This window comes from Psittacula echo (genome assembly GCF_963264785.1).
Source record: "Psittacula echo genome assembly, chromosome: 12".
Classification (NCBI taxonomy): domain Eukaryota; kingdom Metazoa; phylum Chordata; class Aves; order Psittaciformes; family Psittacidae; genus Psittacula; species Psittacula echo.
Window position 1 is genome coordinate 14,165,121 of NC_137747.1, and position 14,258 is coordinate 14,179,378.

The 14,258-nt window shown below is 43.6% G+C and overlaps 1 protein-coding gene across 1 annotated transcript in view; it reads left to right on the plus strand.

Annotated features, from left to right (window-relative positions):
- PTPRT (protein tyrosine phosphatase receptor type T) overlaps nucleotides 1–14,258 on the plus strand; it is a gene marked incomplete at both ends in the record, with an annotated part of 457,941 nt that overhangs the window by 405,986 nt on the left and 37,697 nt on the right. The window contains 3 exons of the mRNA XM_080628020.1: nucleotides 4,802–4,879; nucleotides 5,077–5,124; nucleotides 13,934–14,121. Coding sequence (XP_080484146.1) covers nucleotides 4,802–4,879; nucleotides 5,077–5,124; nucleotides 13,934–14,121 — 314 coding nt within the window. The remainder of the gene's footprint in view (nucleotides 1–4,801; nucleotides 4,880–5,076; nucleotides 5,125–13,933; nucleotides 14,122–14,258) is intronic.

The window sequence follows — 14,258 nt, forward strand, 5'->3', positions numbered from 1 at the left end:
AAGTTCTGGTCTCTGCAGTACTGCGCACGTGCTCATGCAGGAATTCTATGGGTAAAAGACTTCCTCTTAAAAAAAAAAAAGCCTTAATAGAGTTTAATACTTAAAAGTTTCTATGGAGGCCTACTCCAACTTTTGAATAGCAGAATAGGATTACTTCTTAACCTGCCTGCTAAGACAGTTTTACAGGGGTTATCCATCCTGGCTTTTGAAATCAGCTGTTGAAGCAGTAAATTGTCCTTTTGCCTCCCAACAGTGAATGGCATTTGCAGATATCATGATGGGTAATCACCTTCCCTATAGAATCACAGAATCATAGAATGGTTTGGGCTGGGAAGGACCTTAAGATCATCCAGTTCCAACCCCTGCCACAAGCAGGGACACCTTCCACTGGAGCAGCTTGCTCCAAGCCCCTGTGTCCAACCTGGCCTTGAACACTGCCAGGGATGGGGCAGCCACAGCTTCTCTGGGCACCCTGTGCCAGCGCCTCAGCACCCTCACAGGGAAGAGCTTCTTGCTTATATTTAACCTGAACTTCCCTGTTTCAGTTTAAACCCATCACCTCTTGCCCTGCTGCTTCATTCCTTGGTGAACAGTATCTTGACCCTCAGTTATAGGAGCCCCAGTTGGTCGGGGCAGTGACATGGAAATACCCCTCTCCTCTTTGAGGAAAGCCCACGAATTGAAGCTGAGTGTTTTCAATCCCAAGGTCACCTTGCAAGCTCACAACAGCAAATGGGACAAGAACAACTTTTGAAGTAGGATACCCCGCAATTACTGAATGACTTGCAAGCGAGGTTATCTCCAGATGACAGTGTCCTTGCAGGGTATGTGTCCTTCCCTCCAGCTTTTCCTTCCTGTCCCAATAATTTTCAAGACTTTTCCTACAGAAAAATTTCAGTGGGTTCCCTATAGAAGCGTTTTTCCTCCCGTAGTCTCTCCAGCTTGGCCACTGGTCTGCTCCTGCTGCAACTATTGCTGTTCCTGGATGACCCCTCTCTGCCTTGCTGCTGCACCCGCCCTGTTTGCTGCCTGCCTCTTACCCCATAGGGAGCTTCCATCTGATGGTCTGTCTCAGTGCCTTAAGGGAAAACACGTATATTTTCAATATCAAACTCATGCAGATGACATCTGGAAGATGCGTAGGCTCTGTGCTGAACAGGGAGACCTCAGGTCTTGCTGAAAAGTGGGAGAGAACTGGGCATTTATCTTTCCTGGCCGAAACCAAAGCTCCTCATCCCTCCTGCCATTCTACACTGGTAGTCATTATTCAGGCGGAATTCTTACTGGTACATACGGAAGTTTAAACTGAAGAGATTTTTGGACTCAGCCTCTGTCTCTGACACCATATGGCATCAGGAAAAGGTGTTTGCGGAGAGATAGACTGGTTTGTGGCAATTCCAGCTTGTCTGGTTTTACCCCAGGGATTGTGTGAAGGTGAAGCAGGCTCATCACAGTTGTTAATTTTTTCAAATATCTTTTTTAAAAACAGAAGTCTGTCCTAAATCCATTGAAGGTAAATGATGGGACTTGCAGTGCTGGAGCATGCTCCTCTTATAGGAATGTTTGGAAAGCAGCATCGTGTTCCTGTAGGTACTGCACAGTCACATGAAGGCACTGCCTTGGTGAAGGGTTATTATAAAACAAGATGACAAATTTGAGACAAGGTGAGCCTAAAATTATCCACCAGTATCTGTGCACAGACCAGAAGAGTGTGCGAGGGGATGTTATTGCACGTAAATTGTGCAGTTTGGCACCCCGTCTGTATGATGGGAGAAGCAGTAGTGTATCGTCTCAGCAGAGATGCACAAGGGAGCTGCTCTTTTGACTTTACATTGCTGAAATGCCATGGATTGGGCTTATCCAGGAGAATTGCAGGTCACCAGCATAGCCATCCTGACCTGCTGCATGCTGGGAGGGTTCTGGCAGGATCTGTTTGATTCTGAGCATCTGGAGAGAGACTTTGGACAAGGGCCTGTAGGGACAGGCCAAGGGGAATGGCTTGAACCTGCCAGAGGGGAGACTGAGATGAGCTCTTAGGCAGAAGCTCTTCCCTGTGAGGGTGCTGAGGCGCTGGCACAGGGTGCCCAGAGAAGCTGTGGCTGCCCCATCCCTGGCAGTGTTCAAGACCAGGTTGGACACAGGGGCTTGAAGCAAGCTGCTCCAGTGGAAGGGGTCCCTGCCCGTGGCAGGGGTTGGAGCTTGATGAGCTTTGAGGTCCCTTCCAACACAAACCAGGCTGGGATTCTGTTATTTAATATCTTACAATGCAGCCAGTTTTGCTAACAGCTGATTTATCAGGGTGTGCTTAACTTTTGTGACATGTTGGCTTGGGAGGTTGGCTTTCCAGACAACCTTCTGGAGTGACACTGATGCAGGTTAGCTAGGTGGCTTCAATGGGACAGGCAGAAGCACGGTTTGAAGGCAGTGTTTTGGAAGCAGTAGGGAGCTGAGTTTTGCATTAGTGGTACTAGGGTACAGTGACCAAGTTAGCATGCTTTTAGTAGGAGGAACAAGAAGATGAGAAAGATGTAGTGATTGGCAGTCAGGGTATTAAGGATCATATTTAACAAGAAGCATGTAAATTCACACCTTTCCATATCCTGCATGTTTTTACAATGAATGAAATACAAGGGTCTTTAGATTTACTGTGTGTCACAATAGTCAGTTACATCAAGATCTAGTTCTTATTCCTACCCCCTAGATAATTTTAGGTTACCTGCTAAATGCAGACTTGTGGAATCATGACCATCATGCTTTCTTAATGAAAAGTTCTAAAATCAATTTTAAAATAAAAAATAAAAGTCAAATTTCATCAAAGGCATGAAAGGAAAAACATTAAATTCATTTTATTGGTTTTCGTGCTGGTTTGGGATTTTTGTGGGATTTGCTAGTTCAGAGAAATCTTATCAAAAGCAAGGGAGAATCATTTCCAGAATAGGATGGAGCCCCCACCGTTCTGCATGGCCATAGGGATCTGCGTGGCCTCACCTGGCACTGCAGGGAGCTCAGAGAGAGCTTTTAATGAAGTCTTAATCTCTACCCTTACATGAGGCCCTCTCTGGAGGTGTTTCCTGTCACTGCACACACTGCTGCTTGTAAGAACCTCTGTTCAGGAAGCAGCACTGTGCACGTAGCTCTCATTACACAAGCCAGTAGCTGGTGAGATTTGGGGAATAAGCTCTCCAGAATTGTGGGAAACATGGGTTTTTTGGGGTTTTATTTTTCCTTTTTCTGAATCTAGGCATCTCCTCCCTGTCTCACAAACACGGTTCAATTCATAGACCTCAGTTAGTAACAGTTTTAATCAGCCTCACTGCAGTGAGGTGTGTAACTTCCACTGTCTCAGTAATTTATCATTAGCAGTTCCTGGCAAGGCAGGATGGCCCAGTGAGTTCTTTTATTCTCCCAGATACCTGAATCCTGCTCCAAGCCCTGTTGACTTTCTGTGACAGCGGGCAAACAAATTACTTTCTTGAGACCTGATTTTATAGGTCTGCAAAAGTGGCCAGGTTCCAAGTACAGTAAGAGAAGGGTCTGATTTAGGCTGAAAAACACAGGGGGAAAAGTGTAAGAGGCCCCAGAGGAGAGATGCTTTATGGCTTGAAGGCAGCAGGGGCAGGACTAAGCTGTGAGAAATTTGGTTATTGTAATGTGTGCACAAAGGGTGTAAGTCTGAAAAATGGCAGGAGAATGCACAATGAGAGCGAGTTCATTTACTAGATGATTCTAAACTGCTTAGGAGGCAATTCTGCTGACTCCCAGCCTAGTGACTTCCTCGGTTCACCCTATAAAGTAACATGAATTTTTTAAGTGGTATTTGGTCTAGAGATACAAAAATTGCTTCTGAAATTACTTTGATGTATACTGAGTTTTATCTACTTCTATTGGATTATGGGATAGTTTTCCCTGTTATCTATTGTCATCTTTCTGATATACTGAGATTTGTATTAGCTTGTTTCCCCACACTGGGAAGAGGAGATAAATAAATGCCTGTAGCTCTGAGAGTGAATGCAGAATTATAACAAAGGAATATGTCTTCAGAAATGATGGATTGCCATAACAGTGTACATGTATGCTGTTGTAGATAGAAACCAGCCTCACAAATTTACTATCAAGAAAAGAATCTACTGGGAAGATTTTGAGCCCTGCCTCCCATAGAGGTTTGGTTAATATGGAAATACTTTGTGGATTCTTGTCCAGAGAAAGATAATGCTTTAAATGGGAGATAGGAGAGATGCTGGTCCTGAAAGAACCCAGTTCGCACGGGAAAGGATCATAGGATTTGCTATGAACAGTCTTGGGTTGAAGAACAAGTCCCCTGTTATCTTGCATTGTTCTAGCAAAAGAATTGCTATCCTACCTGTGTATTTCTGCGGCAGCAGTGTACATTGTGTTTGAGCAGGCTTATTTTCCTGTTAATACTGCACTTGATTCTCTATAGTTTGTATTCTGGGGGTTGTTTTTAAGGATATTTCTCCTAGACACAAAAAGGTGAATTTGTTCCTTTGGTTAAAAAAAGAGATTTCTAGAATATAGTTCCGTATGTGTACCCTGTGTAGGAGCACATTGATTTACAATAACTATAATGCTATATTTGGGGTCTGGAGTGCTTATATTAAAGAAAATCCATCATGGTGACAATGTAATAAATGTAATATGCATGTCAAGATGAAAAATATAATTCATTTTGATAAGCCTTATATATCCCATATTACTGTGTTCTTTGCAGAACATTCTCCCTGTTCTCTTTCTCTCTCTTAATATATGTCTAAAGTCTTTTCCTTATGTCTTTCCTACCTAGCATCACCCTCTCCTTGTTCATTTTCTGTCCAAAGCAAAACCCTTCAGAGCAAATCTTTGTTGAATTCCTACTACTCAGGTACTAGTGCCAGACTTTTCTTTCATTTCTAAATGTTCTTGGCTTTTGTACGTTCCAAATATGAGCTGTAGACCGACTCTTCTGCTTGTGAGATCCAGCTAACCTTGTTTTCATCTTTTGTGACTTCTCTTCCTGTCGATCTTCTGTTGATTTCCATTGATCTGTGTCGTGTGGGTGAACGGAATTCCATCTCCAAGTATCATCAGACACTGTTCCATCGACCACGCTGTTAGGTAAGAAGACAGGTATGGTGTCCTGCACTTCATTGGAGAGCAAACACACTTAGTGTATCTTGGAAATGTAACTTGGAGAGAGCACTGTTGAGTGGCTGGGCTCTAAAATCATAATTAATCCTGTGGTCGTGCGTTAGTTGGAAAGCCTTTTGGCTCATGCTTTATTATTGCTATTAATTGATATTTTAGCATTATTTAAGGGAAAGAACAGTTAAACAAATAAGGTTTAGGAGTTCTAACAAGTGTTTGTTGTTTCTTTTTATGAACGGGATTTGACATTCTGGCCAAATCCCAGCAGGCTGCCTTGCCTTCAGCTTAGTTCTGTCTTGTGTAAGTGGGCAGCTGGCGTAGAATCATGGAATGGTTTGGGTTGGAAGGGACCATGGTAGATGCCCCATCCCTGGGAACATTCAAGATAAGGTTGAACGGGGCTTTGAGCAACCTGGTGTGGTTGAAGATGTCCCTGCTCATTGCAGGAGGGGTTGGAACTAGATGAGCTTTAAAGTCCCTTCCAACCCAAACCATTCTGTGACTGTGAATCAGAAAGATGTCGTGTAGTTGATCAAAATCTAACCACTGGTGTTTACCAGACCTGTCATTTTGACTTATCTACAGTAAATGTTCACTTCCAGGCACCGTAATCTACCGTGGCTGCCTTAAACATTACTCTGAGCATGTTGAAGGCCCACAGGTAGACCAGAAAGAAATTACAACCCATTGCTTAAGTGCCTTGGCTTACACATGAACAGCACAGGCACAGAGGCTTGAAGGGACTGCCACTATACACGCATTTATCCTGATGCCTATCACAGTGTTAATGTCAGTGAATGAGCCTTCTTTTAAGAAGGGAGGGAAGGAAAGGAGTCCGTTTTCCAGACGGTTTGTTCCCATTTTCCAGAGACAGTGTCATCAGCAGAAGAGTCTAAAGGTAGATTTATCTTTCAGCCATACTTGCACAGCAGGGCACAGACCTGCAGTTTGCTGGGAGGTGTCAGACTGCTCTCAGTCTGGTACTGGCATCTGTGACAACCGGATCCTCCTCTCGGGGAGCTGTTTTCCCCCCTCTGTCCTGGTAGTGAGAATGACGGTGTGAACTAAGTAATCTGAAGCTGAAGGAGCAACAGACAGATTCAGTCTGCGCTTCTCATGGGAAGGCAAAAGCCAAAAAAAGTCCCCAAAACTTTCAAAATCCCAGATTTTAGAGAGGAAAAAGAGGAAATAAGAAACAAACTTGTATAGATGTATTCAGAGCTCTTTCAAACTTCACTTCTACTAACCATGCTATCTGAGTAAGGATTAATACCCCCGTTTTACACATGAGAAGTTAAGTACAAGGTACTGTTAAGACATGATTTACACAGACCGGTCACCCTGCCCAGTTCCATCTGAATTTAACAGCCACAGGTGCTATGAAACAGCCCTTGGCATTGGAGAAATTTCTATCTTGTGACTTGAAGGCAAATTCAAACCTTGGCCCTCTGGCTTCTTGGATAGATTCACCAGACATTGCCGTATGAGCTACATAAATTTAGTTTTTGACGTTTATTAATATTCAATCCTGGGAAAGAAAAAGAGATCCTAAAAGGGGCATCAGTCATCCCACCACCAGTATCCATCTTTGGGCACTATCTGCAGCTCGTTGCTATTTGTTCCCATCTGTTATGCCTTCTGCTAATAAATGTTCTGTATCTGCAGTAATGGATGAGTCCCTAGGCTTGGCTGTTACATGATTTGTTGATAGGAAGATATAGGGGATTTTGGTTTTGCCTCTACCCTATTCCATGCTTGATTAATACTTTTTGATGTAATGCATGTTTTTAGCTCTGTAATTTTCTCCTCCAGCTGTAGACAGCTCTGGATTTAAATGTTTTGCACAAATATCTTCATTAGAGAAGTGAATATTTAATACTAGGAAATAAAGGAGGTAGATTTCCCTGTGTTTTCAATTTCGTTAAGGCCCATGTGGTACCAGCGCTTTAAGGCCTGAAGCAGAGGTTGCTTTTGGAGAAACTGTGCATGACCAGTAGCTCTTGAAGTTGTTCAGCAGATGCCACCAAGGCATTCAGCTTAGGGGAACCAGCATGTCCCTCCCTTGTATCTGTTGACGTCTCCCAGCAGGATGTGAGGACTTTAACCCTTTGTCCTCATTACAACTGCTCAGGAGGTTCCTGATAACAGGAGTCACTGCCCAGAGAGGATGAGATCTGTAGTGCCTTGTAGTTCCTTGCAGATGTGCAGGGCAAGCTGAGAATGCTGTCACAAAGCCTCACACAAAAACTGGCTTCTGCTCAGAAAAACAGTATTTGCCTTGCAGTTCACTCTTCTGTAGCTTGGATGGGTCTGTGACTAATCTGTCTGCTGCGGCTATACCCACAGCCTAATGTCCAAGGACCTAAAAAGATGTTAAGCTGATACTGCTGTTTTAGCAATTGTCATCATTAGCAGCTTTTTTAATTGTGGGATGAGGCAGGTTTATGCAATAGAATCTTGAAATTCAGTGGCTTGTTCTAGTCAGTTGTATCTGTAGCTTTCTAGGCCATGTCAGCCTCTAAGGAGATTTGAGAGAGGCTTTCACAAAAGAATCCCAGACTGGTTTGGGTTGGAAGGGACCTTAAAGCTCATCCAGTTCCAACCCCCTGCCACGGGCAGGGACACCTTCCACTGGAGCAGCTTGCTCCAAGCCCCTGTGTCCAACCTGGCCTTGAACACTGCCAGGGATGGGGCAGCCACAGCTTCTCTGGGCACTCTCTGCCAGCACCTCAGCACCCTCACAGGGAAGAGCTTCTGCCTAAGAGCTCATCTCAGTCTCCCCTCTGGCAGGTTAAAGCCATTCCCCTTGGCCTGTCCCTACAGGCCCTTATCCAAAGCCCCATTCCAGGTTTCTTGTTCCAGTTTTCATGTTGGCCTGCAGCAGCATGAGCGACAGAGATGGGTGCCCTCATAGGCTGGTTTTGATCTGAATTTCTCTGACATTTGTTTCTGCCTGCAGATGATCATGTGGCTTGGAAAACTCTTCCAGTCTTTATGGCTGCTAGCTTTGTGTGCTGTATTGAAGTTGCCATCAATAGTTTTTTATCTGTAGCTAATGAATTGCTGTCAGGTCTACCTACCTTACACACCCTCTACACCAAGGAGGCAGAGATGTGTCTTGGTGAGGTCCACACATTTGAAGAGCTTCACTGTTACACATGTACCCTGTAGTCCCAAGTTTCAGCTCACCTCACCAAAGTATCTTCCTTACATCTTTAAGGGGATTTGCTTCTATGCTAATGGTTGAAATGTATGCTATATGAGTAGAATAGACTTGTGTAAGGTGTTTGCCAAGAAGTTCTTAGAATTCTCTTTAGAACCTAAAGAAAATCACTTTCTCAAGGTTTTTTTGATTATGCATATGTGGCTTCTTCATAGGCTTTGAAAAGAAAGTTCCATTCTCTGCAGTCTGTCAGACCTGGTGTCAGAAGGCTTTTTGTTAAGGAAAGTGCCTTTTCTAGGTCAGTTGATATCATTAGATAAATGATGCTTTCACTTTGGTTTGCCATACCAGTGTTTGTATTGTATATAACATATTACAGCTGAATAGTCATCCTATAATAAAGCCTTGACGCATACAAAAAAGCAAATTAATTTTACCAGCTTGCACCATATTCTTAGTGAGAGGGAAACTGATATTAGCCATGCTGGAGTCATGCTTGGGAGATGTCAAATAACTGACAACCCTTGCTCTAGTGTGGAGAGACTGGATATGTGTATAATTAAATCCATCACAAACACTACTCAAAGTATAATTTATTGGGTGCAAAGGATGTCTTATTGTGTTACACACTTGCAAGGCTAAGAGCATAAAAATATAAACAGGGATGATAGGCCTGTCATTACAGACACAGAAGGCATTTGTGGATATTAAAGCAAAAGTTCTGAAAGAAACTTCTCTGCACGTACAAGATGACACACCAGCGCCATGTCGCTCTCGGTTGTTTGAGGCAGTTCTCTGGTCAGAAGGCACCATCATACTGTGTCCAGGTACCTACCTCTCACACTAACAAAACTACCTTTACAAAACAAGGTGACATGTATAAAAGGATCTAAAGTTTTCATTCCCAGAGGTGCTCTGGAGGAGCAGGTCGTCTGTCAGCAGCTCTGCTGGGATGGTGCACAGGGCTCTGGTCACACACAGCCACTGCCAGGCTGGGAATCTACTTTCTTAGCTGCTCTCCATCTTATATGTGACATCCATGGAGAAGTTTATCGGTTTTTTGGTGGAGGGAGACACTTATTTTACTTGTCTGAGTAGCACCAAAGTGCAAGGTGGTGTAGGCAAGCAATAGCATCTCACCCTCAGGGTTCCTCATCAGATGGGGAAAGATGCCACCTAGCTGGCCTCTGCTGCAACACGTTTCTCCTGGTAGAGTGAACCCTCAGAGATTACTTCAGCAAGCTCATGATTATTTCTCTATCAGAGAGTCCTAAGAAGCCCCATTTCATAAGCAGGGAGAGTTTATGAATATTAAAAGTGGAGAGGCAACACTGTTAAATTTGATTATCTGCAGTCACACACTAAACAGATAAGCTGAGATGCCTGAAGAGTTTCCCAATCGTGGTAGTTATGTGAGGCAGTGAATCATTGATTTAACGTCTTGTACAAAATTTCAGGGTATTTTGTGAATTCTTGGGCTGATAATGAAAGTGCCAGCTTCCAGGAATCGAAATATCTGTGTTAGCAAAGGACATCTTACTATGGGGAGTAAGACTGTTGCACTAAAAAGGGTTAACAAACAAGCTGACAACGTATTTTGCTATTGCGAGCTGCTAATATTAGAAATGATCCTCTTGCAAACTGTGTGTTTCCAGCAACATGCAGAATACCTGTTCTAGTCACAGCTGCACAAAAAGATCTGTGGAAAATCAGAAATGGTTCTAGGAAAGAACGGGAGGCCTCAGCAGCCTGCCCCAGTGAGAGACTTCAGAAGCTCTCAATTGATTTACATTACCAAAGACAAACTGAAGAAGTGATTTGGTCAGTGCCTGCGTGGGTCAGGGTTTCAAATGCTCCGAGGGCTCTTTAATCTAATAGAAGGTGTATTAAGATTCAATGCCTGCAAGTCAAAGCAAAGCAAAATCAAATTGCAATTAAGAACTGTTTAGACAGCAAAGGTAATTAACCATTGCCCCCATTTCTGAGGTCAGAATGGAATCACCGTCTCTTGAAGTGTTTTAATTTGGATTATTCCTTGGTACTGTATTCCATCATTGGTACGAAATGGAATATGGTGACATGTGTTCTATCAAAATAGGAGGACATATGACTAGAAATAAGATATGCATACAAAAGATGATAAAACCCCCAGTGCACAATTCTCTATGTTCAGTAGATTTTGAGTATTAGAGTGAATTATTTCAAGCATCTTTCAAAAAAAAAAAAAAGTATATTTTGCTTTGCTCTCCTCACTGAAAACTCCCAACAGGCACACATGCTTCAGAGGTCAATTTGTCCTACAAACTCATCCTCATTTGCCCAGAGAGGTGGGGGATGCCCCATCCCTGCAGACATTCTAAGCCAGGCTGGATGTGGTTCTGAGCACTCTGATCTAGTTGAAGATGTCCCTGCTCATTGCAGGGTATTGGACTAGATGAGCTTTGGAGGTCCCTTCCAACCCAAACCATTCTGTGATTCTGTGGTTTGCATGGGGCATGTTTGTGAGAAGGGGACAGAGAGAGGGGTCTGTGGAAAATTGCTGTGGCTTGCCTTTAGTGCAACAATTAAAGCAGAAGGTCTGACTTTCCTGAGGGATTTTTTATTGTGTTTTCTGGTAATACGAGCAACAAAAGGAATAAGATGTGGTTTATAGCTGCAATCTGCAGGAGAAGCACAGCCTCTTTGGAAGCCCTCCAAAGACTTTTAGTTGATTGTCCTAGAGAGAGAGCATTTTGCTGCTACCTCCCCTCCTACCTGCATTTGGAATTGTTCACAGCACATCTTGGGAGACGGTGTCATGCCTTGCTTAGGTTTGGACTCATGGTCTGATTAGACAGAGCAGGAACAATATGTTGCTTGCATCAGGCTTTATTAGCAGAACATATGAGCATGGGGCTTGCCTCATACATAGCAATTAGTCTTCATAAAAGCCCCTCCGCTCTTTCCTTGGCCCAGAGAAAAGGCTGGTGGAAATACCTGGCAGCCATCCTGAGCTGGTGCAATTCTAGGGTTTGGGGTGTTTTTCAGGTAGCACAGAGGCCATTCAAGATGCATTTGTCACAGATGGCCAGAGGAGGTGATCTTCTCCCTAGTTCCAGGTCTGTGTGTCATAGGGTTGAGAGTAGATTGTGTGATGCTTCTTTTAAAGCAGAAGTGCTTGCCTGGGTGAGAAGCACATGAACAGTGTGATGCCACAGACCATGCTGCAAGAGCTGTTACTACAATCAGTGGAGTTTGTACCATTTTTTATCTGTCTGAACAAAAAGACCAGAAGCACAATTGTCACTGTAAACTCAAAGAAGAGAATCACTGAGCACCTTCTTCTAGCCCCAGACTGATAACACGGGCACCTACTTGAGGGCAGTTATACTGGAAAGGAAGGGGCACCGCTTTCCTGCCTTTCACCTCTCCTTATGATACTTCTCCCCGACAAAAGAACCAAGTATGCCAGAATTAAAGGATCTGATGAAGAGAGAAATTAATAATTGCCTGCAAAGGAGCTGACTGATCTGAGCTACATTGTACAAGTTGCTTGTGCTCTGCATGTGCCCTCACCGTATTAGCACTAGAGCCACACATTAGCTTTAAGACTCCCTCTCGAATAGGGATGTGGTAATGTTTCTTAATTGGGGCTGATAAAAATGTGGCATTACTTGCAGGTTCCTCAGAGAAGCCAGTTGTGAAATTGGGTTTGTATTAAACCTAATGATGGAAAATTAAGTGTAGTACGTCTGTCGGAAATGGTCTGCGATAAAAATCCTCTCCTCTCCATTACAGGAGGTTAATAGGGAATAGGGGTGGAAAGATGCATTGGGAAAGCGAATCCAACGAGAGGAATTAATAAGCCTTGAAATTCCCTCTGTTCAGAGTGCTCACACTGTCATTAGTCGGAGCATTAGGGATGATTATACAAATGCTTTGGATGTTACTCTTCCTTAAATCCCAAATTTATTCACATTTTGTATGTGCGGGTTGCTGCGCTAGAGCCATGGCTCTGTAAATCTCCGAGTGTCCTGGGAATGTGACTGTGTTTATGAGAACCTGGGATTCCGAAATCCTTCAATTCAGAAGCCTAATCTTCAGAGCTGATGATCACTTTGTGTAATTTATTTCAGGAGAAGCGGGATGTGTTCAGCATCTCCAATAATTCAACCACCAGACTTATTTCTCTCTCACTGGAGGTGACCTCCTCGTGCAGCAGTGTCCACTGCTGGCATTCTGTTCTCGTAGTCCTGCAACTCACAACTTCAAAACAGAGCGTACAGTCTTGGTATCTTCCCCCTAATACCACATTAAACCAGCTCAAGCATCATTTGTCATGTCCTGTCACTGCAGAGGCCGTCCGATGCCCTCATCCCTCTGCCCCTGCCCACCTCTGCAGTAAGGGACACGGCACGGATCCTGACTGCTGCTGATCACACTCCCTGGCGATTTCCCAAGGACAGCAGTGTTTACAGCAGCATTCCAGCCATATTTCTGCCTCATCGAAATCACCCTGAAATTGAAATTTGATTTATTTATTCTTTATCCCTTCAGAAACACGGCTGTAGGATTGCTGACAAGGGATGGGGTGTAGGCTCTTTGTCAGAAACTAGCCTTGTCTGTACAATGTTAAGGATTTTTAAGAACAGTCTGAGGGAGATGCATTTTGTGTTTGCTCATAGGTTGGTTTTGGGTAAGACCGGACAGAATTGCTGCAGTCTGTTAAGGCCTGTATGTGTGAAAGGACCCAAGCACCTCACATACCTGTAGCCATAGGAAAAAACAATGGTTTATTTGGCCAACTATTTAAATTTGGTTATCTCTGGTAAATAAGAAACTGAATTTTTCATTTAATCTGAGTTTCTGTTGTTAAATAGTGTGACAGTCAATTGTTTGGTTATTTAAGTTCTTCCATATTCCTTCACCAGGAATATCTTTTGTGTATACAGAGTTTTGCTGGGGATGTAAGAGATTACAGCTCCAGCTGCATAGCGATAGAGGGGGTTTTAATCCATTTCTTTAAAAAAGAAACTTTCTTCTGTGCTTACGTGCCTGGAATGTCAATTTCTGCATGCAAGATAACCATATTTTTATGCTGGCTTACTATTTCTGATAATATTACAGCTTCATAATTGAGATAATTTTAGGCCTGAACCAGCAGAGCAGTTTAATTCGCCTCTAACACCCTGTGTGACTTATTTGAAATGCTAATAATTTGTTTGCTATTAACGTGGCCCCTTTGAGTTACCTCATGCTGTAAACCCCAAATCCCACTTGAGTATCTTGCTCATCTGTATGTATCTCTCAGTCATGTTCTTTGCAGGTTTGTGAAGACAGGTATGTAATTCGATTGGAGTTGTTATGCACAGCTCACCCTTACAAAATGCGCTATTTCAGTCTCTGTGCTGTGTCCTTATCAGCCTGACTGGCTATTTACTCTGTTCTATCTCATTGGGTTTACTCAAGTGTGGTTTAGTCTCTCCAGGAAGCTGTAGGCAAGTGTGTGTTTCGTGCTTACTTCTTTACTTTCTTTTGCCTGCACCAACCTATGGGGTGGTGGAGAATCAAATAAACTAACAGAGCAAGAACGCGAATGGAAATACCAGATAGGTGAAAGCTTGTTTTGCCTCCCTGTCTTTAAAACAGACAGTAGCCATGGAGAGATGACCCAGCCAACCCTGACTATCCAGACCCACCCGTTCCGGAGCTGCGAGCCGGTGGAAATGTCCTACCCCCGGGGGCAGTTCCAGCCAGCCATCCGAGTGGCCGACCTGCTGCAGCACATCACCCAGATGAAGCGAGGACAGGGCTATGGATTTAAAGAGGAGTATGAGGTGAGAGGAACCTTTGCTCACATGAATGAGTAGAAGGATAGATGCTTGGGAGGGGAGGATAACTGTTTTTCAGAGCTTCTGTTCCTTGATTTCCTTACCCTCTTAATCCTTTCCTTTCTCCATCGTATTTCCATTTC